General features: G+C 44.9%; 1 protein-coding gene across 1 annotated transcript in view; it reads right to left on the reverse strand.

Annotated features, from left to right (window-relative positions):
• Positions 1-606: 606 nt before the first annotated feature.
• The window catches only part of LOC121552856 (sushi domain-containing protein 6-like), a 46,350-nt gene continuing 20,393 nt past the window's right edge, over positions 607-26,563 (reverse strand). Inside the window, exons 3-7 of the mRNA XM_045211235.1 lie at positions 6,195-6,389; positions 5,800-5,994; positions 5,211-5,349; positions 4,283-4,737; positions 607-4,089 (exon numbers count right to left, since the gene is read on the reverse strand). Of these exons, the coding sequence (XP_045067170.1) occupies positions 4,064-4,089; positions 4,283-4,737; positions 5,211-5,349; positions 5,800-5,994; positions 6,195-6,389 (1,010 nt within the window). The 3' untranslated portion in view covers positions 607-4,063. The remainder of the gene's footprint in view (positions 4,090-4,282; positions 4,738-5,210; positions 5,350-5,799; positions 5,995-6,194; positions 6,390-26,563) is intronic.

The raw sequence follows: 26,563 nt of genomic DNA on the forward strand, positions 1-26,563 counted from the left end.
TGGTCCGTGAGTTTTGGTGGGCGGCCCTCTCTTGGCAGGTTTGTTGTGGTGCCATATTCTTTCCATTTTTAAATAATGGATTTAAATGGTGCTCCGTGGGATGTTCAAAGTTTTGGATATTTTTTTTATATAACGCAACCCTGATCTGTACTTCTCCACAACTTTGTCCCTGACCTGTTTGGAGAGCTCCTTGGTCTTCATGGTGCCGCTTGCTTAGTGGTGTTGCAGACTCTGGGGCCTTTCAGAACAGGTGTATATATACTGAGATCCTGTGACACTTAAAGTCAACCTGTGTGCAATCTAACTAATTATGTGACTTCTGAAGGTAATTGGTTGCACCAGATCTTATTTAGGGGCTTCATAGCAATGGGGGTGAATACATATGCACGCACCACTTTTCCGTTATTTATTTTGTATAATTTTTTTGAAACCACTTCACCAATTTGAACTATTTTGTGTATGTCCATTACATGAAATGCAAATAAAAATCTATTTAAATTACAGGTTGTAATGCAACAAAATAGGAAAAATGCCAAGGGGGATGAATACTTTTGCAAGGCACTGTATGATCTTCAATGTAAAAACACACATCACATCTCACACACACACTTTCAAAAAAGCTTTAATTAGAAATAGTTATATACACACGGTATAATTAAATTAAACTTTATACAAATATTAAAAATACGATCTTCACACCCCACTGCAACGTACAGAGGAAAAAAACAAAACATGAACGCATTGAAATGCAGAATCAAGAGATGGACTTTGTTTTCATTGTCATTTAGGAAACAACGGTGGTCTGGATGGAAAAAAATAGTTACAAGCTTTTTAAATCCCTTAACACGCAACATTTAAAAATGTCTAATAGACAGAAAAGAAAGTGATTTGTTTCAGGTGCTTAGGCTTTTGAATATCAGTTGCTGAAGAAGCCTTGGGGAGGACAGAGAGAAGGATGGACTTTCTTTAGTCGCGTCCAAAAACAAAAATAAAACGCATTGAAAAATACACAAGACAGTTGTATGACTAGAAAATACAAAAGTAAGGCCATTGGGAAACATTGAAGACGCTTCAATATCTAGCAGGTAAAGATGGAGGAAACTTCCGGTACAATTAGAAACAAAAAGAAAGTAATACAATGTACAAGGTCTAAGGCAACGTTCTCTGTTTGCGTTTATGAAGCCATTGACAATCACAGGTGGACAGACCGACACAAATAAACAAAAAACCCAAAAATAAAATGTGAAAAAAAGAGTTTCAAAAAGCCAGACTAGACCCAGACCCTGTCTCCTCATCCTAAATGGGCTAGGGTGATGACCTCAACCCCAAATGTATAGGAGTGGTTTCATCAACAGAGGTAAATTAAAAAACTGTGCTCACTTAAAATTTGAACTGAACATTTACAACGTAAAGATTACTGTTGTTGTTTCCTGCAACCAGTTGCAGTTGTGTCAATGCTCCGGTTTTGAAGCAAGGTTTTTCAGTTTAAGTCGCAGATCCACGAGGTTACTCTGAAGCAACTCTGCAGAAAATGGAGGACATTTTAATCCTTGAACATTTAAAATATACATCATGTACTGTATTCTTACAGTAAGGACTGTTTGTTCTTATGACCATTGTAAAAAGCAGGAAAAAAAGAGGGCAGCCATTTTGAACTGGGGTAGCTGTGTGAAGCCATCTCTACTAAGGGCAGGGATCCTGGGTACCATTTCCTGTGTACCCATTCTATGGGCATGTCCGTTCTCTCTCGCCTAACGTACACAGAGGCAAGGACGCACACACCCACACACACACCCACACACACACACACACACACACACACACACACACACACAAACACATTTTTAGCGCATCCGAACCAAGTGACAAACACCTCAAGTGGACCCAACCTTGCCCCACACGCAATAAATAGATTGAAAAAAAGAAATATATTATCTAATGTCCAGTCACCAAACACCAAATAAACATGTTTTCATCATGTAAAAAAAAACAACAACAAGGCCTTGGTTAATTTGACATTATAGTGCAGCCCTCTTCATTCATGAAACAGTCATATGTTGTTCAGTTCCACAGCCAGATACACACACATACACACAGCCAGGCGGCAAAAATATACTGACGCCTCCCAAACAAAACCTCCCCCCAGATAGTCACATCAAAAGGGGAGCCCAAAACAACACAGATATCGGTGGTTGTGACAAACAGAAAAAGGCATTGATCTTCTTTTAACATGATACAGTCTGTCTATAGCCATGCTATCTGCTTGCTTTGGTGACGCGCTCCTTCCATCCATCCATCCTACGTGTATTGTCTTCTGACAGGTGACGTCACTCCTATGTGACACTGGTCCCTCAGACGAAAGTGGCGCTGTCTGACCCAAGGAGATGCCAGAGAGTGGCAGCAGAGTTGGAGAGGGGCTTTAATTATTAGCTTCATTCAGAGTGGACAGACAGGGCCACCGTGTGGGGCCGCAGGACGTCATCCATTGATCAATACAGAGAACATGCAGCATAAGCCAGCGAAACCAGGCCAAGGCCCAAACCAAGATAGTCCTCATTGAAGAGAGATACTCCTTATCCGCATTAGAGTAGGGAGATGCACAAGTACAAGTCTGTATCCACAGTAATCATTATCATCAGCAGCAGCGATAAAAGCATAATTATGTTAGCTACTAGCCTTGCGGTTTGAGATAAAGCCTTTGGAAGTGTGTCTGATTGGGTGACGGCACCTAGGCCTAGAGGGAAGTGTGTCTGATTGGGTGACGGCACCTAGGCCTAGAGGGAAGTGTAGCTGATTGGGTGACGGCGCCTAGGCCTAGAGGGAAGTGTGTCTGATTGGGTGACGGCACCTAGGCCTAGAGGGAAGTGTGTCTGATTGGGTGACGGCACCTAGGCCTAGAGGGAAGTGTAGCTGATTGGGTGACGGCACCTAGGCCTAGATGGAAGTGTGTCTGATTGGGTGACGGCACCTAGGCCTAGAGGGAAGTGTGTCTGATTGGGTGACGGCACCTAGGCCTAGAGGGAAGTGTAGCTGATTGGGTGACGGCGCCTAGGCCTAGATGGAAGTGTGTCTGATTGGGTGACGGCGCCTAGGCCTAGAGGGAAGTGTGTCTGATTGGGTGACGGCACCTAGGCCTAGAGGGAAGTGTGTCTGATTGGGTGACGGCACCTAGGCCTAGAGGGAAGTGTGTCTGATTGGGTGACGGCGCCTAGGCCTAGAGGGAAGTGTGTCTGATTGGGTGACGGCACCTAGGCCTAGAGGGAAGTGTGTTCTGTGTACCAGAGCTATTTCAGGGTTCTCCCCAGGATTTATTTTAACAAGGTGGTGCTGCTGAGTACGGCAGGGTCATTTCCTGCAATCTAGAGCAAAAAAATTGCCTTAAATGATAAATTGTTTTTTTAACATGGTGGCGCAGCCAGTCCACAAGGTGGCGCAGCGCCTCTCTTCCAATATTTGGGGAGAACCCTGTATATATAAATGGCTCTGCTGTGTACATAGTGACACATACACAGTACCAAACCTTTGGTCAGTGACTATGTGTGCTCTTATACATACAGTATGCATCTATATTTAGCTGGAACCACTTGATGCCTGTCTGCTTGCCTGTCTGTCTGTGTTGAGATCCATTCTGAAGCTGAGGGGGTCAGTAGTTATTACAGGTTCATCAGTTCCCAGTATGAGAGAGAGAGGGAGGGAGTAGTCATGTCTTTTCTCCACACGGCTAGAAGTTTAGAGATCATTGCAGAAGGGGTAGCCAGGACACGGGGAGAGGATACTGGGGGCGGACATGGTTTGTCTCATTTCTGTGCATGAGTGGTAATAGTTGGGGGTGAAGTGGACTCTACTCGTCTTTGCACCGTGTGAGAAGTTGCAGATGTGGAGGGAGGTTGAGTTTCTTTGACATGATTCCTGTCTTTGCTGCGCTGGGTAATTCTGTAGTTCTGTGGTTCAGAGATATAGGGTAGGGTGGTATAGTTCAGGTAGAAAGCCCCAGTAGGCCCCAGCAGAAGCCTCAGTGTTTCCTGGTCAGCTGTAGGGGGGAGTGGTGCTGCTGCAGGGGGCTTCAGGCTTCCTTTAACAGGGGGATATCTGGAGAGAGAGACACAGAGAGGAGAGAGATTATAGCTACAGGCTACAGTATGTATGAATGCAGGTAGAAGTGAAGATGGGATGAGAGTCCAGTCAGGACTACAAAAGGTAAACAATGTCTAAGGGCTAATACGAAGCCTTGGACAGCGGAGGACATGCATGTGAGCGAGCACACACACACGGCACCACCTACCGTCAGAGAAGTCGTCTACGGAGGTGATAGAAAGAAGGCTGTGCTGGTCGCTGCTCTCTGAGTTCCTACGTCTGGCAAGGGCACCCCCTCCATGCGCCGTAACCCACGACGACGAAGAGGAGGAGCAGGAGGGGGCCTGGTGGACTAGTACCGTCTCTGAGTGACGGCAGGATGAAGGGAAGGAGGAGGTGGAAGGGAGGCACAGCTCTGTATCACTGTCTCTCTCTCCGTCTCTGTGATGGTGGGACTGGGATCTACTGCTGGGCCCCAGCATCTCTGCACCGCCCTCGGCCCCCTGGGGCCCCTCCGACAGGACGATCTGGACCCGGGACTCTGGAGGAGGGGGGAGAGAGGCACCGCCGCTGCCGTACACGGCCTCCTCATAGGAGGGGAGGGCCACCTGGACCCCCTCCACCACGATGGAGGCTGGCTGGCCTGAGACACCCTGCTCACGCCTAGAGGGAGAGAGAGGAGGAGCAGATGGGAGAGAATGTAATAGAAAGAAGGGAGGCGTGTATAAGAGAGAGAGAGGGAGAGAGAAAGATTTAGGATATTGCACGCCACCCAGTATTTATGGTGGTGCGGTGCGGTGTGATGTTCCTGTCCTGTGTAGACTAGAGGTGGTTGTGGAACTCATCATGCATGCCACCATGCCTCAAAGCCCCCCAGGCCTGACAACACAATCAACAGGGCTGCCTACTAACATTAGATCTAATGAGTACCGACTGTTAAATCACACACCCAGAGACGGTACGGCTGTTAGCGATATGCACACCTGTTGGTTAACTGTTGAACTATTTCTACAGCAGCTTTCCACTTTGACGGTATTTTCATTTGCTCGGCCTGTTAAACTTGTAAAACCAGTTTTGTCTTCGCCAAACTGGATCTGACTGGCCCAAAATATCCACGCAGAGGTAAAGGTGTGTACCTGCTGTGGTGGAAGGACTTGAGTTTGGGCTGCAGGAGAACGAACAGCACCACCAACAGCAGGAGGAGAGCTACAGAGGAGGCTGTGGACGCTACGATGGACAGAGCTGGCATCGTCAACGGAGACCGCGGCTCCTTATCTGAGAAGGAGAGAGAGAAAGAGGTTTAGGATTGTTCCTTTGGCAATACGAATATCTACTTTCCAATAACACATTGAATTGACAGAGAGAGAGAGACAGAGACAGAGAGAGAGAGAGAGAGAGAGAGAGAGAGAGAGAGAGAGAGAGAGAGACAGAGAGAGAGAGACAGAGAGAGAGAGAGAGAGAGAGAGAGAGAGAGAGAGAGAGAGAGAGAGAGAGAGAGAGACACAGACAGACAGACAGACAGACAGACAGACAGTCAGAAGAGAGGACACACAGGACTGGCAGTGGACAATACTTTTGGATTCTTTTGTCAATTGAGTTTGAAATGTAATAGGTTTTTTAATAATTGCCTCACAGTCAAATCCGTGTCTCAGGCAGAACAGTGGTCTGGTAAAGGTCTACATTACAACAGGTACGATATGAGGAGTAGTAACTCTGGGTCTTAACCTTGGCTGAGGCGGCAGGTGATCTGCATGGGAGCGTCCCACTCCCCGTTCTCACAGGTGAGGAATTTGTAGTCCCCCTTCAGAGCGTAGCCCTCGTCACAGAAGTACTCTATCACGGTCTTCTGGGTGAGGCGGTGGCAGGGGGACGGGTGGCACCTGTACCCTCCGTTCTCTGGCTCCGTGGGGGGGGGACACACTGGGGGAGAGTCAGAGAGAGAAGTCAGAAAAGTATTCTAATCAATGCAGATTAGAAAAAGCCAATAAGATGTGTAAGGAAGGACAAGTAATGGTGAGTGTGTGTTTTACTACTACTAATCATTGGTTCAGTGTGTGTGTGTGTGTTGTATATATATCTCCCCCCCGTTGGTTCGTATGCAACGTGTGTGTGTTGCTAACCATCAGTGCTTATGCAGTGTGGAGGCTGGTGGGACCATGTTCCAGCGGTGGTACAGGTGATGGTGGTGGGTCCATCGGGGGCGTAGCCTGGCTCACAGCTATAGGACAGCAGGGTACCAGGGGGGGAGGAGCCTCGGTTAGCCTCAGTCTGGTTCACCATCTCCCCATGCTGCACACCCACCGGCCGCGGACATCCTGGAGGAGACAGGGAGAGAGAGGTTAGGGTCGATGGATTCACTCCAGAATTAAAATAGGTGAGATGGGGAGAGGAGGGTTAGCGTTCTCAGTTCAATCTCATCTTAAGGCAGGAGTAGGCAACTACATTCAGCAGCGGGACGATGTTTGTCGGAGTGAATGGTCGGGGGGCCGGAAAATAATTATAATAATTTGTACATTGCAAACTGACCACAACTAGGTCCAAAAAGAGACTGCATTTGAAAATCACAATCATTTCATACATTGATTACATTTAGACACCATCGTGTGTATTTTTGTTTATTTGTGGGAATACTTGGGAACAGATTTCCCGAACAGAAAAATATTTTTTGCTGAATTCCTTGTGATTGTCCAAAAACTAACTTTTGGCCCGTGGGCTGTGTGTTGATGAACCATGATCTGAGCCAAGAGGATGGAAGACCCCCAGTACCGAGACATCTCATGGAAGGATTATATTTATGTTTTTCACAGTGCAATACTAGCAAAGCTAGTCCTAAATGGTGAGAGACTGCAGCATTCACACCAGAAACAGGCATATGGTTAGTTTGAGTGACTACTGTGCATCTCTGTTGTCAACTAAAATGTCTCAGAGGACTCCTCCTCTTCTGTTCAATATCTTCCTTTCATGTATTCCCCCAAAGACTTGGTGAGTTTGTGACAGAAAGAAAGGCCTGACAGGTTAACTGAAGAGAGGAAGGGGCCTGTTAACCTCTACAGGATCGGTGTCCCGTATACGGGACGGTTGAGCTAACCTGTGCTAATGTTATTAGCATGACTGTTGTAAGTAAAAGCAAACTTTCCAGGACATAGACATGTCTTACTGTATATGGGCAGAAAGCTTAAATTCTTATTAATCTAACTGCACTGTCTAATTTACAGTAGCTATTACAGTGAAAAAATACCATGCTATTGTTTGAGGAGAGTGCACAACAACAAAAAACGCATCACGGCAACTGGTTTGATACATTCACCTCTGAAGGTAAATAATGTACTTACATTCAGTAATATTGCTCTGATTTGTCATCCTAAGGGTCCCAGAGATAAAATGTAGCATAGTTTTGTTTGATAAAATCAATTTTTATATTCAAAATGTAGGAACTGGGTTCTACAGTTTCAACCCCTGCTGTCTCTGGCTCCACACCCACCCCGCCCGGCCATCTAGATGTGTGAAAGTTAGTGTATAAGTTAATGATCCATCATGTATGACATTCCTGGGAGTGTGTAAACTTACATTTTGCATTACCATATCATTTTTGTATGTTCTCTATAGTTATGTACTTGAAAATGTATCAATTGACCAATTCGGCACATTTAGGCAGACTTGATACAAAATAGTCCAGTATTACAATGCGTCACTGGATCAATCTGAAACGTTGCACACACACTGCTGCCATCTAGTGGGCAAAATCTAAATTGTGCCTAAACTGCAATATTATAGTGGCCTTTCTCTTGCATTTCAAAGATGATAAAAAAATGCATGTTTTATTGTTTGTATTATCTTTTACCAGATCTAATGTGTTATATTATCCTACATTAATTTCACATTTCCACAAACTTCAAAGTGTTTCCTTTCAAATGGTTTCAAGAATATGCATATCCTTGCTTCAGGTTAGGTTTTAGGCGAAAATTCAAAAAAAGAGGTTAAAAGGTCCAGTGCAGTCAAAAACGTAATTTTCCTGTGTTTTATATATACTGTATATTTCCACACTATGAGGTTGGAATAATACTGATAAAATGATGTTCGTAGTGTAAGAGCTGGTTGAAAAGACCACCTGAAATTTCAGCCTGTTTTGGTGGGATGGAGTTTTAGCCTTCCATGGTGACATCACCATGCGGTATTTAGTTAATAGACCAATAAGAAAGAGAGTTCCAAACCTCTCTGCCAATAACAGCTAACTTTCAGTTTCCCCCTCACCACTCAAACCACTCCCAGACAGTCCTAGCTAAATTCTTGCTTGAGAAATTGCTCTCTGCTAAGAAGCTATTTTTGTTTTGTTGTTTTGTTTAAACGATTTGAAAGAGATAAAAATGGCTACACTGGACCTTTAACAGAGTTGTCATTATCCACTGAGTTTTAATCACAGTCAGAGCCAGGAGAGGACAGCAGCACTAAAGCCGCTCAATAAAGACGGGATGAGGATGAGCCATAGAACCTAGCAGTTAATTGAGATCTGATCCCACTCCCATAATCCATCTGTGATGCTGCCTGGCATGGCGTGCCATACTGTTGTGATGCTGTACCATGCCGTGTGTGTGTCAGTGTGTGTGATGGGCGTGTGTGTGATGGGCGTGTGTGTGTGTGTGTGTGTGTGTGTGTGTGTCAGTGTGTGTGATGGGCGTGTGTGTGTGCGCGTTAGAGACAGAGTGTGTGCGTGTTCCCACCTCCCATCACAGTATGAGGAAGGCAGCATTTCTTCTCTGAATGTGTGCCAGTACACTCACTGCTTTTACCACACACACACACACACACACACACACACACCTCGCACGCACCACACACACACACACCTCGCACGCACCACACACACACACACACACACACCTCGCACGCACCACACACACACACCTCGCACGCACCACACACACACCTCGCACGCACACACACACACACACACACACACACACACACACACACAGCTCAAATCTGGTGAGAAGCGAGGAACAGATCAACCCAAATCCTGCAAGTCTTAACTCATATTCTACCACCCGCACAAATGAAAATCCTGCCAACAGTAAAATAACATCACAGACAGACTGTGTACATTTTCAGCAGCTTGGACTTGTCTCTGAATGACTTGCAGGTTTTATGTGGTAGGATGACATTTAGAAAGTAGAACAGGGAGAGATGGACAGTTTGTCAAGTACAGCTGTGGGCATCTCGTTTGAAGTCACCATGGGACAGAATCTGACTGTCTTTTGTCCTAGAGAGACATAAAAGAGAGACACAAAGAGAGACACTACTGTGCCCATTCTGTCAGAGTTCCTCTGTCGTAAGCACACGCCCAGCTGTTGAGGTTTCTACAGCATGGCCTGTTCTGCTCTGGCCGGTACCAACACATTTGTGTGTGTTAACTGCTGCTCCCTCCAAGTTCCAACTCCATCTTACTCTCTAATCTCTAGAGGGGAAACGTGGCACTAAAACTGCCACCAGAAGATTACGTGTACAACCACACCCACACATCCTTACTGACTTATAACGCCATGGGGCGAGGGTCTCAGCTTAGCATTGGGACTTTGTGTGTGTGTGTGTGTGTGTGTGTGTGTGTGTGTGTGTGTGTACACACACAAAGTCCCAATGCTAAGCTGAGACCCTCGCCCCATGCCGTTATAAGTCAGTAAGGAAGTGTGTGTGTGTGTGTACACGTAATCTTCTGGTGGCAGTTTTAGTGCCACGTTTCAGATTAAAATCCTATTGTTTACAGGTCCATCTCCCTTCTCTTGTTCTGACTCAGACTCTGAATCCTCCCATCTTTAAGAGTCTTCATAATGAGGTCTGGAGATCTGGAGATTGATTAGTTGATGACAAGCGAGACACAAATCAGCCTGGAGGAAGGGTTCAGGAGAGGAGTGCGTCTGTGCGTGCGTGCGTGTGTTTTCTTTGTGTCTGTGCGTGTGTGTGTGTGTGTGTGTGTGTGTGTGTGTGTGTGTGTGTGTGTGTGTGCGTCTGGTCAACAGAGGACAACCAGCACAACAACAAGCTGCAGAGATCAATTACTTATTAGTTGAAGAGGCCTACTTTAATGTTTTATTTCTTATTACTAGGATCCCCATTAGCCAATGCCGACAACTTGTCTTCCTGGGGTCCGACACATAACGAAAAAAGACATTACAGACAGAAATACTTTACAATTGACATACATTTAAAAACATTAACATAGACATTACTGACTTATACATGTATATATAAAACTACAAATAAAAGACACACATTTACAGATACAAAAAAATATTTGTGTTAATTAAGAATAATAAAGAGTGTGTGTGTGTGTGTGTCTGTGTGTCTGTGTCTGTGTGTGTGTGTGTGTGTAAATGTATCTATCAGATACATGTCAGTACATGCACACAAAAAGTAGGTCACATGGGGGAGAGGCCTTATTTGTTGTTTTTTTAAACCAGGTTTGCTGTTCACTTGGTCTGTATGAGATGGGAAGGAGTCCCATGTAATCATGACTCTGTATAATTGTACTGCTGCTTAGAGTCGGCAGTTATGGTTTATTTGAACTCAACTTCATATTAGTTTCTCACTAAAACTGACGTGTAGCCAAGGGGACTGACTTTAAATAAGAGGAAGTATAGTCTGCCTAAATGGATTGATGATTACACATATTCAAAATCACTAAAACAAACAACAACCTTGGAGAACTCAAAACAGTGCACTATGAAGAGTATTAGACTAGCTGGAAATGGGCCAAACACGTACTCAACTCTACTGTCCTCGTTGCTTTAAAAAGGTGTTGAAAGCAAAGCCGTATTAGGCCTATATGGGTGATAACATCATGAGTATGAAACAAACTACTGCATTATCACCAGAGCACCCGGGGGTCGCTATAATTCATTACCTTTAGTGTCTCTACTGCAAGGAAATTCACTTAAGGACTCTCTCTCCCTAGAAGATAGCCTAATCATTCTGCGAGAGAGAGAGCGCGAGAGAGAGAGAGAGGAGAGAGAGGAGAGAGACAGAGAGAGAGAGACAGAGAGAGAGAGGAGAGAGACAGAGAGAGAGAGGGGAGAGAGACAGAGAGAGAGAGAGGAGAGAGACAGAGAGAGAGAGAGAGGAGAGAGAGAGAGAGAAAGACAGAGACAGAGAGAGAAAGACAGAGAGAGAAAGACAGAGATAGAGATAGAGATAGAGATAGAGATAGAGATAGAGATAGAGAAAAGAGACAAACACACAGGAATGAACTGCAACCTTGAGGAACAACTCTCTCGCCCCCCCCCCTCCTCCAAGGCTAGCTAAACCTCCTTATAAGGTAGTTTAGAAGAGAGTTAGGCTTCTACCCCAGTATAATAAGTCATAGATAGTTGGGGATACACAGATATTAATACATCAGGGAAATAATAATACACTGCTTCAAGTGTACGCCTAAATGTTAGCCTCCCTGCTTAACTGTCCTATAGCTGTGCCTGTGTTTAGCCTCCCTGCTTAACTGTCCTATAGCTGTGCCTGTGTTTAGCCTCCCTGCTTAACTGTCCTATAGCTGTGCCTGTGTTTAGCCTCCCTGCTTAACTGTCCTATAGCTGTGCCTGTGTTTAGCCTCCCTGCTTAACTGTCCTATAGCTGTGCCTGTGTTTAGCCTCCTGCTTAACTGTCCTATAGCTGTGCCTGTGTTTAGCCTCCCTGCTTAACTGTCCTATAGCTGTGCCTGTGTTTAGCCTCCCTGCTTAACTGTCCTATAGCTGTGCCTGTGTTTAGCCTCCCTGCTTAACTGTCCTATAGCTGTGCCTGTGTTTAGCCTCCCTGCTTAACTGTCCTATAGCTGTGCCTGTGTACGTCTCTTTTAAGAATCACTTTGTTAATTGTAAGAGTCTAATCCCCTGGTGCCTAAAAGGGAACAGCATTATTACATTAGTGGGTTCCAAGGGGTCCTATGGAGAGAGGCAAGGGGCGTTCAAATCCTCTCTCAACTATCTCTACCCATCTGTCACCAATGACAACGGCCTAACCGAGAGAGAGCGAGAGAGTTGTTCTTCAAGGCTGCAGTTCATTCCTCTGTGTTTCTCTGCCAGCTCTCAATTCAATTCAATTCAATTCAATGGCTTTATTGGCATGGGAAACGTATGTTAACATTGCCAAAGCAAGTGAAGTAGATAGTAAACAAAAGTGAAATAAACAAAAGTGAAATTAACAATAAATATTAACAACATTCAGAAGTTCCAAAAGAATAAAGACATTTCAAATGTCATATTATGTCTATATACAGTGTTGTAACAATGTGCAAATAGTTAAAGTACAAATGGGAAAATAAATAAACATAAATATGGGTTGTATTTACAATGGTGTTTGTTCTTCACTGGTTGCCCTTTTCTTGTGGCAACAGGTCACAAATCTTGCTGCTGTGATTGAACACTGTGGTTTTTCACCCAATAGATATGGGCCTTCTACGCCATCAAAAGGAACATACAATTTGACATACCAATTAGGATCTGGCTAAAAATACTTGAATCAGTTATAGAACCCATTGCCCTTTATGGTTGTGAGGTCTGGGGTCCGCTCACCAACCAAGAATTCACAAAATGGGACAAACACCAAATTGAGACTCTGCATGCAGAATTCTGCAAAAATATCCTCTGTGTACAACGTAAAACACCGAATAATGCATGCAGAGCAGAATTAGGCCGATACCCGCTAATTATCAAAATCCAGAATAGAGCTGTTAAATTCTATAACCACTTAAAAGGAAGAGATTCCAAAACCTTCCATAACAAAGCCATCACCTACAGAGAGATGAACCTGGAGCAGAGTCCCCTAAGCAAGCTGGTCCTGGGGCTCTGTTCACAAACACAAACAGACCCCACAGAGCCCCAGGACAGCAACACAATTAGACCCAACCAAATACAAAAAGATAAAGATAATTACTTGACATATTGGAAAGAATTAACAAAAAACTAGAATGCTATTTGGCCCTGAACAGAGAGTACACAGTGGCAGAATACCTGACCACTGTGACTGACCCAAACTTAAGGAAAGCTTTGACTATGTACAGACTCGGTGAGCATAGCCTTGCTATTGAGAAAGGCCGCCGTAGGCAGACCTGGCTCTCAAGAGAAGACAGGCTATGTGCACACTGCCCACAAAATGAGGTGGAAACTGAGCTGCACTTCCTAACCTCCTGCCAAATGTATGACCATATTAGAGACACCCTCAGATTACACAGACCCACACAAATCCAATTTTGATAAACTCCCATATCTACTGGGTGAAAAACCACAGTGTGCCATCACAGCAGCAATAATTGTGACCTGTTGCCACAAGAAAAGGGCAACCAGTGAAGAACAAACACCATTGTAAATACAACCCATATTTATGTTTATTTATTTTCCCTTTTATACTTTAACTATTTGCACATCGTTACAACACTGTACAGTCGTGGTCAAAAGTTTTGAGAATGACACAAGTATTGGTCTTCAAAGTTAGCTGCTTCAGTGTTTTTAGATATTTTTGTCAGATGTTACTATGGTATACTGAAGTATAATTACAAGCATTCCATAAGTGTCAAAGGCTTTTATTGACAATTACATTAAGTTTATGCAAAGAGTCAATATTTGCAGTGTTGACCCTTCTTTTTCAAGACCTCTGCAATCTTCCCTGGCATGCTGTCAATTAACTTCTGGGCCACATCCTGACTGATGGCAGCCCATTCTTGCATAATCAATGCTTGGAGTTTGTCAGAATTTGTGGGGTTTTGTTTGTCCACCCGCCTCTTGAGGATTGACCACAAGTTCTCAATGGGATTAAGGTCTGGGGAGTTTCCTGGCCATGGACCCAAAATGTCGATGTTTTGTTCCTCGAGCCACTTAGTTATCACTTTTGCCTTATGACAAGGTGCTCCATCATGCTGGAAAAGGCATTGTTCGTCACCAAACTGTTCTTGGATGGTTGGGAGAAGTTGCTCTCTGAGGATGTGTTGGTACCATTCTTTATTCATGGCTGTGTTCTTAGGCAAAATTGTGAGTGAGCCCACTCCCTTGGCTGAGAAGCAACCCCACACATGAATGGTCTCAGGATGCTTTACTGTTGGCATGACACAGGACTGATGGTAGCGCTCACCTTGTCTTCTCCGGACAAGGTGTTTTCCGGATGCCCCAAACAATCGGAAAGGGGATTCATCAGAGAAAATGACTTTACCCCAGTCCTCAGCAGTCCAATCCCTGTACTTTTTGCAGAATATCAGTCTGTCCCTGATGTTTTTCCTGGAGAGATGTGGCTTCCTCGCTGCCCTTCTTGACACCAGGCCATCCTCTAAAAGCTTTCGCCTCACTATGCGTGCAGATGCACTCACACCTGCCTGCTGCCATTCCTGAGCAAGCTCTGCACTGGTGGTGCCCCGATCCCGCAGCTGAATCAACTTTAGGAGACGGTCCTGGCGCTTTAGGAGACGGTCCTGGACTTTCTTGGGCGCCCTGAAGGCTTCTTCACAACAATTGAACCTCTCTCCTTGAAGTTCTTGATGATCCGATAAATGGTTGATTTAGGTGCAATCTTCCTAGCAGCAATATCCTTGCCTGTGAAGCCCTTTTTGTGCAAAGCAATGATGATGGCACGTGTTTCCTTGCAGATAACCATGGTTAACAGAGGAAGAACAATGATTTCAAGCACCACCTTCCTTTTAAAGCTTCCAGTCTGTTATTCTAACTCAATCAGCATGACAGAGTGATCTCCAGCCTTGTCCTCGTCAACACTCTCACCTGTGTTAACGAGAGAATCACTGACATGAGGGGGGATTAAGTTCATTTTCATGGCAAAGAGGGACTTTGCAATTAATTGCAATTCATCTGATCACTCTTCATAACATTCTGGAGTATATGCAAATTGCCATCATCAAAACTGATGCAGCAGACTTTGTGAAATATATATGTCATTCTCAAAACTTTTGACCACGACTGTATATAGCCATAATATGACATTCGAAATGTCTCTATTCATTTGGAACTTTAGTGAGTGTAATGTTTACTGTTTACACAAGAAAAGGGCAACCAGTGAAGAACAAACGCCATTGTAAATACAACCCATATTTATGTTGATTTATTTTCCCATTTGTACTTTAACTATTTGCACATTGTTACAACACTGTATATACACATAATATGACATTTGAAATGTCTTTATTCTTTTGGAACTTCTGAGTGTAATGTTTACTGTTCATATTTATTGTTTATTTCACTTTTGTTTATTATCTATTTCACTTGCTTTGGCAATGTTAACATATGTTTCCCATGCTAATAAAGCCATTAGATTGAATTGAAAGAGAGAGGAGGGGAGAGAAAGAGCGCAAGGGAAGGGACTGGGAAGGGAGGTTGTTAGTCGGCCGGGGTAAATTGAAATTCTAATTATCCTTCATTACAAGCTGCAGGAGGCCAAAACCAATCCCATTATTGTAGTGATGACTTTAAATCTGCAACTACTGAGAGGCTACGACACCCAGAGAGGGGGGGAGAGAGGGAGAGAAAAAGAGAGAGAGGGATTAGGCTAAAGACTGGGAGGAGGAAGATAACCCCTCTCCCTGGTTTGTTAAATATGCTTTTGTTCCTTTGCTGTTGTTATTCTCTCTCTCTCTCTCTCTCTCTCTCTCTCTCTCTCTCTCTCTCTCTCTCTCTCTCTCTCTCTCTCTCTCTCTCTCTCTCTCTCTCTCTCTCTCTCTCTCTCTCTCTCTCTCTCTCTCTCTCTCTCTCTCTCTCTCTCTCTCTCTCTCTCTCTCTCTCTCTCTCTCTCTCTCTCTCTCTCTCTCTCTCTCTCTCTCTCTCTCTCTCTCTCTCTCTCTCTCTCTCTCTCTCTCTCTCTCTCTCTCTCTCTCTCTCTCTCTCTCTCTCTCTCTCTCTCTCTCTCTCTCTCTCTCTCTCTCTCTCTCTCTCTCTCTCTCTCTCTCTCTCTCTCTCTCTCTCTCTCTCTCTCTCTCTCTCTCTCTCTCTCTCTCTCTCTCTCTCTCTCTCTCTCTCTCTCTCTCTCTCTCTCTCTCTCTCTCTCTCTCTCTCTCTCTCTCTCTCTCTCTCTCTCTCTCTCTCTCTCTCTCTCTCTCTCTCTCTCTCTCTCTCTCTCTCGTCATTATTAGAGTGCAAAGCTCATAGCGTGTGCTGGAGAGGACTAGAGGCTGAGGGGGTTGGCTCTATTGACGGGGACAGTAGACTAGCGAGGCTGAGGGGGTTGGCTCTATTGACGGGGACAGTAGACTAGAGACGCTGAGGGGTTGGCTCTATTGACGGGGACAGTAGACTAGAGGCTGAGGGGGTTGGCTCTATTGACGGGGACAGTAGACTAGAGGCTGAGGGGGTTGGCTCTATTGACGGGGACAGTAGACTAGAGAGGCTGAGGGGGTTGGCTCTATTGACGGGGACAGTAGGGTCACTTAGAAATGTCCTTGTTTTCAAAAGAAAAGCAATTTTTTTGTCCATTAAAATAACATCGAATTGATCAGAAATACAGTGTAGATGTTGTAAATGGCTATTGTAGCTGGAAAACGGCTGATTTTTAATGGAATATCTACATAGGCGTAGAGGCCCATTATCAGCAACCATCAGTCCTGTGTTCCAATGGCACGTTGTGTCTGCTAATCCAAGTTTATCATTTTATAAGGCTAATTGATCATTAGAAAACCCTTTTGCAATTATGTTAGCACAGCTGAAAACTGTTGTGCTGATTAAAGAAGCAATAAAACTGGCCTTCTTGAGACTAGTTGAGTATCTGGAGCATCAGCAATTGTGGGTTCGATTACAGGCTCAAAATGGCCAGAAACAAATAACTTTCTTCTGAAACTCGTCAGTCTATTCTTGGTCTGAAATGAATGAAATGAAGGCTATTCCATGCGAGAAATTCTACTCCCTTCACAGAACAGCGCAAACTGGCTCTAACCAGAATAGAAAGAGGAGTGGGAGGCCCCAGTGCACAACTGAGCAAGAGGACAAATACATTAGAGTGTCTAGTTTGAGAAACAGGCGCCTCACAGGTCCTCAACTGGCAGCTTCATTAAATAGTACCCGCAAAACACCAGTCTCAACGTCAACAGTGAAGAGGCGACTCCGGGATGCTGACCTTCTAGGCAGAGTTGCAAAGAAGAAGCCATATCTCAGACTTTTCTTTTTATTGGCCAGTCTGAGATCTTCAGTTTCTTGGCAATTTCTCACATGGAATAGCCTTCATTTCTCAGAACAAGAATAGACTGACGAGTTTCAGAAGAAAGTTCTTTGTTTCTGGCCATTTTGAGCCTGTAATCCCGTGTAGCTCAGTTGGTAGAGCATGGCGTTTGCAACGCCAGGGTTGTGGGTTCAATTCCCACGGGAGGCCAGTATGAAAATGTATGCACTCACTAACTGTAAGTCACTCTGGATAAGAGCGTCTGCTAAATGACTAAAATGTAGTCGAACCCACAATTGCTGATGCTCCAGATACTCAACTAGTCTCAAGAAGGCCAGTTTTATTGCTTCTTTAAAATCAGCACAACAGTTTTCAGCTGTGCTAACATAATTGCAAAAGGGTTTCTAATGATCAATTAGCCTTTTAAAATGATAAACTTGGATTAGCAAACACAACGTGCCATTGGAACACAGGACTGATGGTTGCTGATAATGGGCCTCTGTACGCCTATGTAGATATTCCATTAAAGAAAAAAATCTACAATAGCCATTTACAACATTAACAATGTCTACACTGTATTTCTGATCAATTTGATGTTATTTTAAAAATGGACAAAAAAATTGCTTTTCTTTCGAAAACAAGAATTTCTAAGTGACCCCAAACTTTTGAACGGTAGTGCATGTATGTATGTATGTATGTATGTATGTATGCATGTATGCATGCATGCATGCATGCATGCATGCATGTATGTATGTATGTATGTATGTATGTATGTATATATATATATTCATTCATACACTACCAGTCAAACGTTTGTGATTTTATTGCGATTGGATGTTCCAAACATATTGCTCACCATATGTCTGCTGCAGAGGGACAGAGAGAGCCGTGAGAAAACCAGTTTTGATCAGTCATGGAAATAAAAGTGCTGAAAACAAAATAGTCTCCCTTTAAAAAGATGAAGGAGAACAAGCTATGAAGGAAAAATACTGGAGTTTTGGTGAAGGTACAGCCAACTAATGCAAAAATAACATTGCAATATTGTCAAAACGATACGATATATAGTCAAAAATAATATCCCGAAATGTAACCGTATCGATTTTAATCAACCCATCACTATTACCTACTAGCTAGGTGGAGGCACTGCACTATTTCATTTGATGGTTCGGCCCACACTCTCATTTTCACACGCTGCCTAGTTACACAAACTGATATGAACTCAGGTCCCTCAGAAGAGAGCTCCTTAATGCTGACTCTGTTGAGAAACTGTATATGCTGGCCGACAGACAAAAACAGATGAAATCCATTTGTTCCGCCGAATCACTACCTCCAGTCTCTCACAGAGAGTACATAGGCCTACACACGTGCTGACTGCATAAGAGAGGGTTGCACCACTGATACAGGGACAGACTGAGGCCAGCCCTGAGAGACACCTCACAGCTTCCTCATTGGATGGTTAAACTAGGCTACTCAAAAGCTAAGGGTGTTACATATCATGGACCTGTAATGCAACAAGCTTGATGCCTGTACGAAGACTAGTTATTAGCCGTCTCAGTTTCTCTCTAGGTGTCAGGCTGTCCCACCGAGCTCTCTCACTATGTGCTCTCATGTTTCTGTGCACTCGGACAGCAGATGGGGGATTGAGTCACGAGTCTGAAGGAGATCTGTAGCTGGGAGAGAGAAAGAGCAGAGAGAAAGAGGAGACAGACAGAGAATGAGTGATTGAAGAGGGAACAGGCTGCAGAGTGGAGAAAGTCATTTTCCTTAACGACAGGCTTAGGTATTCCTTATGTATCCGTAGGGAGGAGAGGTGTCAGTGAGTGAGTGTGGGGGAGACAGCAGCAGGTTTTTTACATGTCTGAGCACACCGATACAGACCAGTCATTCAGGCTAGGCTGCCAGACCATGGAGGACTCTGAGTGTGTAGTCCTCCTCTGTGTGTCCAGACTCGGTGGGGACTAGGGAGAGCTGGTGTGGGACCTGGACTCTGGTCTGACTGGGAGATGTTGATACAGTGACTGTGGCTACCCACATCCATACACACCACACACACACTACAGTGACTCCTCACCCACCCACTCACCCCCAGACCTTCCTTAGAAATGCTCAAAGGGAACAATGTGCTTAACTAGGAAGCCAGTCACGTGTGTCTGTATTCCAGCTAACGTCTCCTACCGTCTCCTTTCAATACAGGAGGTCATTGAGCAGGCTGACGCTGAATAGGACTGAGACAACTGAACTCTATATCTACTGAGGTAGATTATGGATGAGAGGTCAAGGGGTTCCCTGTCGTCTGGCTGAAACCCTAACTAAAACCCACGCACACATACGGAGAGACACACACACACACACGCACACATACGGAGAGCACACACACACACACACACACACACACACACACACACACACACACACACACACACACACACACACACACACACACACACACACACACACACTCTCTCTAGGAGCAGATGGGTGTAGTATATTGGGGTAGGAGGGAACTGATAGGACAGGGGAAAGTCCCCTCTGTCCCATGGACAGCTGGAAGGCAGACATTCTTTCCTCTCAGCTTTCAGCTCCAAACAAAGACAGCAGGCTCTGTCACACCAGCCCAGAGCCCCTCCCAAAACACACACAGGAGACCAGACCCAGTCATAAGTTACACCCTCGCACATGCTGTTCAAAACACTGCACTGCATTACACTGCCGGTGCTCTGTTCAAAACACTGCACTACACTGACGATGCTCTGTTCAAAACACTGCACTGCATTACACTGCCGGTGCTCTGTTCAAAACACTGCACTACACTGACGATGCTCTGTTCAAAACACTGCACTGCATTACACTGCCGGTGCTCTGTTCAAAACACTGCACTACACTGCCGGTGCTCTGTTCAAAACACTGCACTACACTGCCGGTGCTCTGTTCAAAACACTGCACTACACTGCCGGTGCTCTGTTCAAAACACTGCACTACACTGCCGGTGCTCTGTTCAAAACACTGCACTATACTGCCGGTGCTCTGTTCAAAACACTGCATTACACTGCCGGTGCTCTGTTCAAAACACTGCATTACACTGCCGGTGCTCTGTTCAAAACACTGCACTACACTGCCGGTGCTCTGTTCAAAACACTGCACTACACTGCCGGTGCTCTGTTCAAAACACTGCACTACACTGCCGGTGCTCTGTTCAAAACACTGCACTACATTACACTGCCGGTGCTCTGTTCAAAACACTGCACTACACTGCCGGTGCTCTGTTCAAAACACTGCACTACACTGCCGGTGCTCTGTTCAAAACACTGCCGGTGCTCTGTTCAAAACACTGCACTACACTGCCGGTGCTCTGTTCAAAACACTGCATTACATTGCCGGTGCTCTGTTCAAAACACTGCATTACATTACACTGCCGGTGCTCTGTTCAAAACACTGCACTACACTGCCGGTGCTCTGTTCAAAACACTGCATTACATTGCCGGTGCTCTGTTCAAAACACTGCCGGTGCTCTGTTCAAAACACTGCACTACATTACACTGCAAGTGCTCTGTTCAAAACACTGCCGGTGCTCTGTTCAAAACACTGCACTACATTACACTGCCGGTGCTCTGTTCAAAACACTGCCGGTGCTCTGTTCAAAACACTGCACTACATTACACTGCCGGTGCTCTGTTCAAAACACTGCCGGTGCTCTGTTCAAAACACTGCACTACATTACACTGCCGGTGCTCTGTTCAAAACACTGCCGGTGCTCTGTTCAAAACACTGCACTACATTACACTGCAAGTGCTCTGTTCAAAACACTGCCGGTGCTCTGTTCAAAACACTGCACTACATTACACTGCCGGTGCTCTGTTCAAAACACTGCCGGTGCTCTGTTCAAAACACTGCACTACATTACACTGCCGGTGCTCTGTTCAAAACACTGCCGGTGCTCTGTTCAAAACACTGCACTACATTACACTGCCGGTGCTCTGTTCAAAACACTGCCGGTGCTCTGTTCAAAACACTGCACTACATTCCACTGCCACAACTCTGATGATCATATTCCAACTGCCTGTTAAAGGGGTACCAGGCGCTGCACAGTTCTACAGATCACGTGCAAGATGGATGAGTCAGCTCAATCATTGGCCAGACCATCCAGATGCTACGTAGATCAGAAGAAACAGGAAGTCCTAGTTAGCCCAGCAGTGAACTACGGCTCTCTGTGTAAGGCTGTTTAGTGGCAGTCTCCTGCCTGGGGGGTCAAAGTAGGGTCGAGAGAGAGTGTGTGTAGAGGTTAGTTTAGCGTTAAGATGTCAACAACATCTATAATGTTTCAACCCAATTATATAAAATGGACATACAGTGCTCTACGATGCTGGGCATTTCTCTAGCTAATGTTACAGCAGGCATCCAGGGTACTCTGCATCTCACAAAGACACGGCGGTTGGAACCAAACATCTCAAATTTGGACTCATCAGACCAAAAGGACAGGTTTCCGCTGGTCTAATGTCCATTGCTCGTGTTTCTTGGCCCAAGCAGGTCTCTTCTTCTTATTGGTGTCCTTTAGTAGCTATCCATTCCAGCACCATAACTAGTAACTAACCCAATCCTGCAGGCATCATACATAATGATGGTGACGGTCCATAAACTCATAGCCTGGGTAAACTCTGCATTAGTGTGTAGCTATGCCAACCATGATTCCATTAACTTTAGCTTATCATATTAGCTGCTCTTACTGTGAGTCAATGCTTTACATTTATGTAGTTCTGTCCTTTGAGCGGTTCTTGTCTATTAATGTTCTGTATTATGTCATGTTTCATGTTTTGTGTGGACCCCAGGAAGAGTAGCTGCTGCTTTCACAACAGCTAATGGGGATCCTAATAAAATACCTAAGCTGTATTAGAGGGGAATCAATGGTGCTTTCCCAAGAAAAATGAGTGTGTGTGATAACAGATGGAGAAGAGGCCAGCATGTACTGTCCAGCCACGTCTGACAGTGTCTGTGAGGCAGTCAAGTCATTGAGTTTAACATGTCCTTACCGTCTGAGTGGTAGTGTGTGTGTGTGTGTGTCACTGCTTTAAGCCTGTGTGAAGGAGTAGTGGTCTGTCGGAGAGTGGAAACATAGCTGGAGGGACAGGATGGAAGGAGAGAAAGGAAGGAGTGAGAGAGCAACAGAAAGAAAAGGACAGAGGAGCCTGAAGGAGTAGTGTGAGTATCTTTAGTTGCGTCCTCTCTGTCTCCTCCTCAGGGTTGCTGAGTGAATGACGTCCTCTCTGTCTCCTCAGGGTTGCTCTGTCTCCTCCTCAGCTAGTCTTCACTGGAGTCTCTTTTTTAAATCACTATATATCAGAGAGAATGGTGCACCACTCGAGTTACTGAGCCACTAGAGTTACTGAGCCACTAGAGTTACTGAGTTACTGAGCCACTAGAGTTACTGAGTTACTGAGCCACTAGAGTAACTGAGTTACTGAGCCACTAGAGTTACCGAGCCACTAGAGTTACTGAGTTACCGAGCCACTAGAGTTACTGAGTTACCGAGCCACTAGAGTTACTGAGTTACCGAGCCACTAGAGTTACTGAGTTACTGAGCCACTAGAGTTACCGAGCCACTAGAGTTACTGAGTTACCGAGCCACTAGAGTTACTGAGTTACCGAGCCACTAGAGTTACTGAGTTACCGAGCCACTAGAGTTACTGAGTTACTGAGCCACTAGAGTAACTGAGTTACTGAGCCACTAGAGTTACCGAGCCACTAGAGTTACTGAGTTACCGAGCCACTAGAGTTACTGAGTTACCGAGCCACTAGAGTTACTGAGTTACTGAGCCACTAGAGTTACTGAGTTACTGAGCCACTAGAGTTACTGAGTTACCGAGCCACTAGAGTTACCGAGCCACTAGAGTTACTGAGTTACTGAGCCACTAGAGTTACTGAGTTACTGAGCCACTAGAGTTACTGAGTTACCGAGCCACTAGAGTTACCGAGCCACTAGAGTTACTGAGTTACTGAGCCACTAGAGTTACTGAGCCACTAGAGTTACTGAGCTACTAGAGTTACTGAGTTACTGAGCCACTAGAGTTACTGAGTCACTAGAGTTACTGAGCCACTAGAGTTACTGAGTTACTGAGTTACTGAGCCACTAGAGTTACTGAGTTACTGAGCCACTAGAGTTACTGAGTTACTGAGCCACTAGAGTTACTGAGTTACCGAGCCACTAGAGTTACTGAGCCACTATAGTTACTGAGTTACTGAGCCACTAGAGTTACTGAGCCACTAGAGTTACTGAGTCACTAGAGTTACTGAGTTACTGAGCCACTAGAGTTACTGAGCCACTAGAGTTACTGAGTTACTGAGCCACTATAGTTACTGAGTTACTGAGCCACTAGAGTTACTGAGTTACTGAGCCACTAGAGTTACTGAGCTCCTGAGCCACTAAAGTTCCTGAGCCACTAGAGTTCCTGAGCCACTAGAGTTACTGAGTTCCTGAGCCACTAGAGTTACTGAGCTCCTGAGCCACTAGAGTTACTGAGCCACTAAAGTTCCTGAGCCACTAGAGTTCCTGAGCCACTAGAGTTACTGAGTTCCTGAGCCACTAGAGTTACAGAGCCACTAGAGTTCCTGAGCCACTAAAGTTCCTGAGCCACTAGAGTTCCTGAGCTCCTGAGCCACTAAAGTTCCTGAGCCACTAGAGTTCCTGAGCCACTAAAGTTCCTGAGCCACTAGAGTTACTGAGTTCCTGAGCCACTACAGTTACTGAGCTCCTGAGCCACTAAAGTTCCTGAGCCACTTGAGTTCCTGAGCCACTAAAGTTCCTGATTCACTAAAGTTCCTGAGCCACTAGAGTTACTGAGCCACTAAAGTTCCTGATTCACTAAAGTTCCTGAGCCACTTGAGTTCCTGAGCCACTAAAGTTCCTGATTCACTAAAGTTCCTGAGCCACTAGAGTTACTGAGCCACTAAAGTTCCTGATTCACTAAAGTTCCTGAGCCACTAGAGTTACCGAGCCACTAGAGTTACTGAGTTACCGAGCCACTAGAGTTACTGAGTTACCGAGCCACTAGAGTTACTGAGTTACTGAGCCACTAAAGTTCCTGATTCACTAAAGTTCCTGAGCCACTAGAGTTACTGAGTTCCTGAGCCACTTGAGTTCCTGAGCCACTAAAGTTCCTGATTCACTAAAGTTCCTGAGCCACTAGAGTTACTGAGTTCCTGAGCCACTAGAGTTACTGAGTTCCTGAGCCACTAAAGTTCCTGAGCCACTAGAGTTACTGAGCTCCTGAGCCACTAGAGTTCCTGAGCCACTAGAGTTCCTGAGCCACTAAAGTTCCTGAGCCACTAGAGTTCCTGAGCCACTAGAGTTCCTGAGCCACTAGAGTTCCTGAGCCACTAGAGTTCCTGAGCCACTAGAGTTCCTGAGCCACTAGAGTTCCTGAGCCACTAGAGTTCCTGAGCCACTTGAGTTCCTGAGCCACTAAAGTTCCTGATTCACTAAAGTTCCTGAGCCACTAGAGTTACTGAGCCACTAAAGTTCCTGATTCACTAAAGTTCCTGAGCCACTAGAGTTACCGAGCCACTAGAGTTACTGAGTTACCGAGCCACTAGAGTTACTGAGTTACCGAGCCACTAGAGTTACTGAGTTCCTGAGCCACTAAAGTTCCTGATTCACTAAAGTTCCTGAGCCACTAGAGTTACTGAGTTCCTGAGCCACTTGAGTTCCTGAGCCACTAAAGTTCCTGATTCACTAAAGTTCCTGAGCCACTAGAGTTACTGAATTCCTGAGCCACTAGAGTTACTGAGTTCCTGAGCCACTAAAGTTCCTGAGCCACTAGAGTTACTGAGCTCCTGAGCCACTAGAGTTCCTGAGCCACTAGAGTTCCTGAGCCACTAGAGTTCCTGAGCCACTAGAGTTCCTGAGCCACTAGAGTTCCTGAGCCACTAGAGTTCCTGAGCCACTAGAGTTCCTGAGCCACTAGAGTTCCTGAGCCACTAGAGTTCCTGAGCCACTAGAGTTCCTGAGCCACTAGAGTTCCTGAGCCACTAGAGTTCCTGAGCCACTAGAGTTCCTGAGCCACTAGAGTTCCTGAGCCACTAGAGTTCCTGAGCCACTAGAGTTCCTGAGCCACTAGAGTTCCTGAGCCACTAGAGTTCCTGAGCCACTAGAGTTGGTATTCTTAGGTAGAGTGTCTCCCTAACAGGGATGGGGGAAAACATTTATACAGTAGTGTCTCTCAATATTATTATTATAGATTCTATGACTCCAAGTAAATATATTTTTCTAGGTAGTTAACGTTAGCTAGCACTAGTCGGCTGAATGCCAACATTTCGGTATTTCTCCTCTTATAGCTTTGCCTAAATCTTATTATTTTTATTTTATTGTGAGCCAACATGTTTTCAGCTATTTTATTTCTATGACTGATCAAAATTATATTTTATTATGGCTCGTTCTTGTCCCTGTGCAGCAGACTTATGCCATGAGCAATATGTTTGGAACATCGAATCGCAATACATATAAAAACGTGATAAATCGTGACACATATAGATTCGCAATACATATAAAACCGTGACACATATAGATTCGCAATACATATAAAACCGTGATAAATCGTGACACATATAGATTCGCAATACATATAAAACCGTGATAAATCGTGACACATATAGATTCGCAATACATATAAAACCGTGATAAATCGTGACACATATAAAACCGTGATAAATCGTGACACATATAGATTCGCAATACATATAAAACCATGATAAATCATTGTTATAATATCGTATTGTGGGGTCCCTGGCAATCCCCAGCCCTAGTCCCTAAGCTAAGACCAGCTAGGATCAACTTCGCCTTCAGCCAATCCTGACTGTCAACACTGACTGGGGATAAAGGGAGGTAACTGGGTAGTGTTCAGTCGAGAGAAAATATTTTAAAAACTGGAAGATAGACCTACTACCTTAACTTGTCTAATAAGAACACAGATTTTCGTTTTCCATTGCAAAATGTTTTGCTACGGTGTGACCTAATGAACACAAGCCTGGCTTTCAGTTAGCGCTCGAGTGCAACTCCCTCCTCACCTAGGTCTACACACCCTCCTACCCAGGCAGACATGTTGGGAGTTGGTGATGTGGCGCCACTCCTTGTCCCTGCTCTGACATTCATTAACCCTATATTAACCTTTACTACACAGAGCTGCCTTGTCATTTACCACCCATTGACTGTAAGGTGAGTGACAGGGAAACTAACTCAATTGCTTTTAGTTTCACTGTGGTTGTAAACAGTGGACCTTAGACCTTCCTCTTGCCTAGCTGTACCTAATAAGGAAGTGAAGAGAGAGAAGAAGTCAAACAACAAGAGATTCAAGGCCCCACAATCTAAAAACAGCACCAA

Source organism: Coregonus clupeaformis, chromosome 36 (genome assembly GCF_020615455.1).
Source record: "Coregonus clupeaformis isolate EN_2021a chromosome 36, ASM2061545v1, whole genome shotgun sequence".
Taxonomy (NCBI): domain Eukaryota; kingdom Metazoa; phylum Chordata; class Actinopteri; order Salmoniformes; family Salmonidae; genus Coregonus; species Coregonus clupeaformis.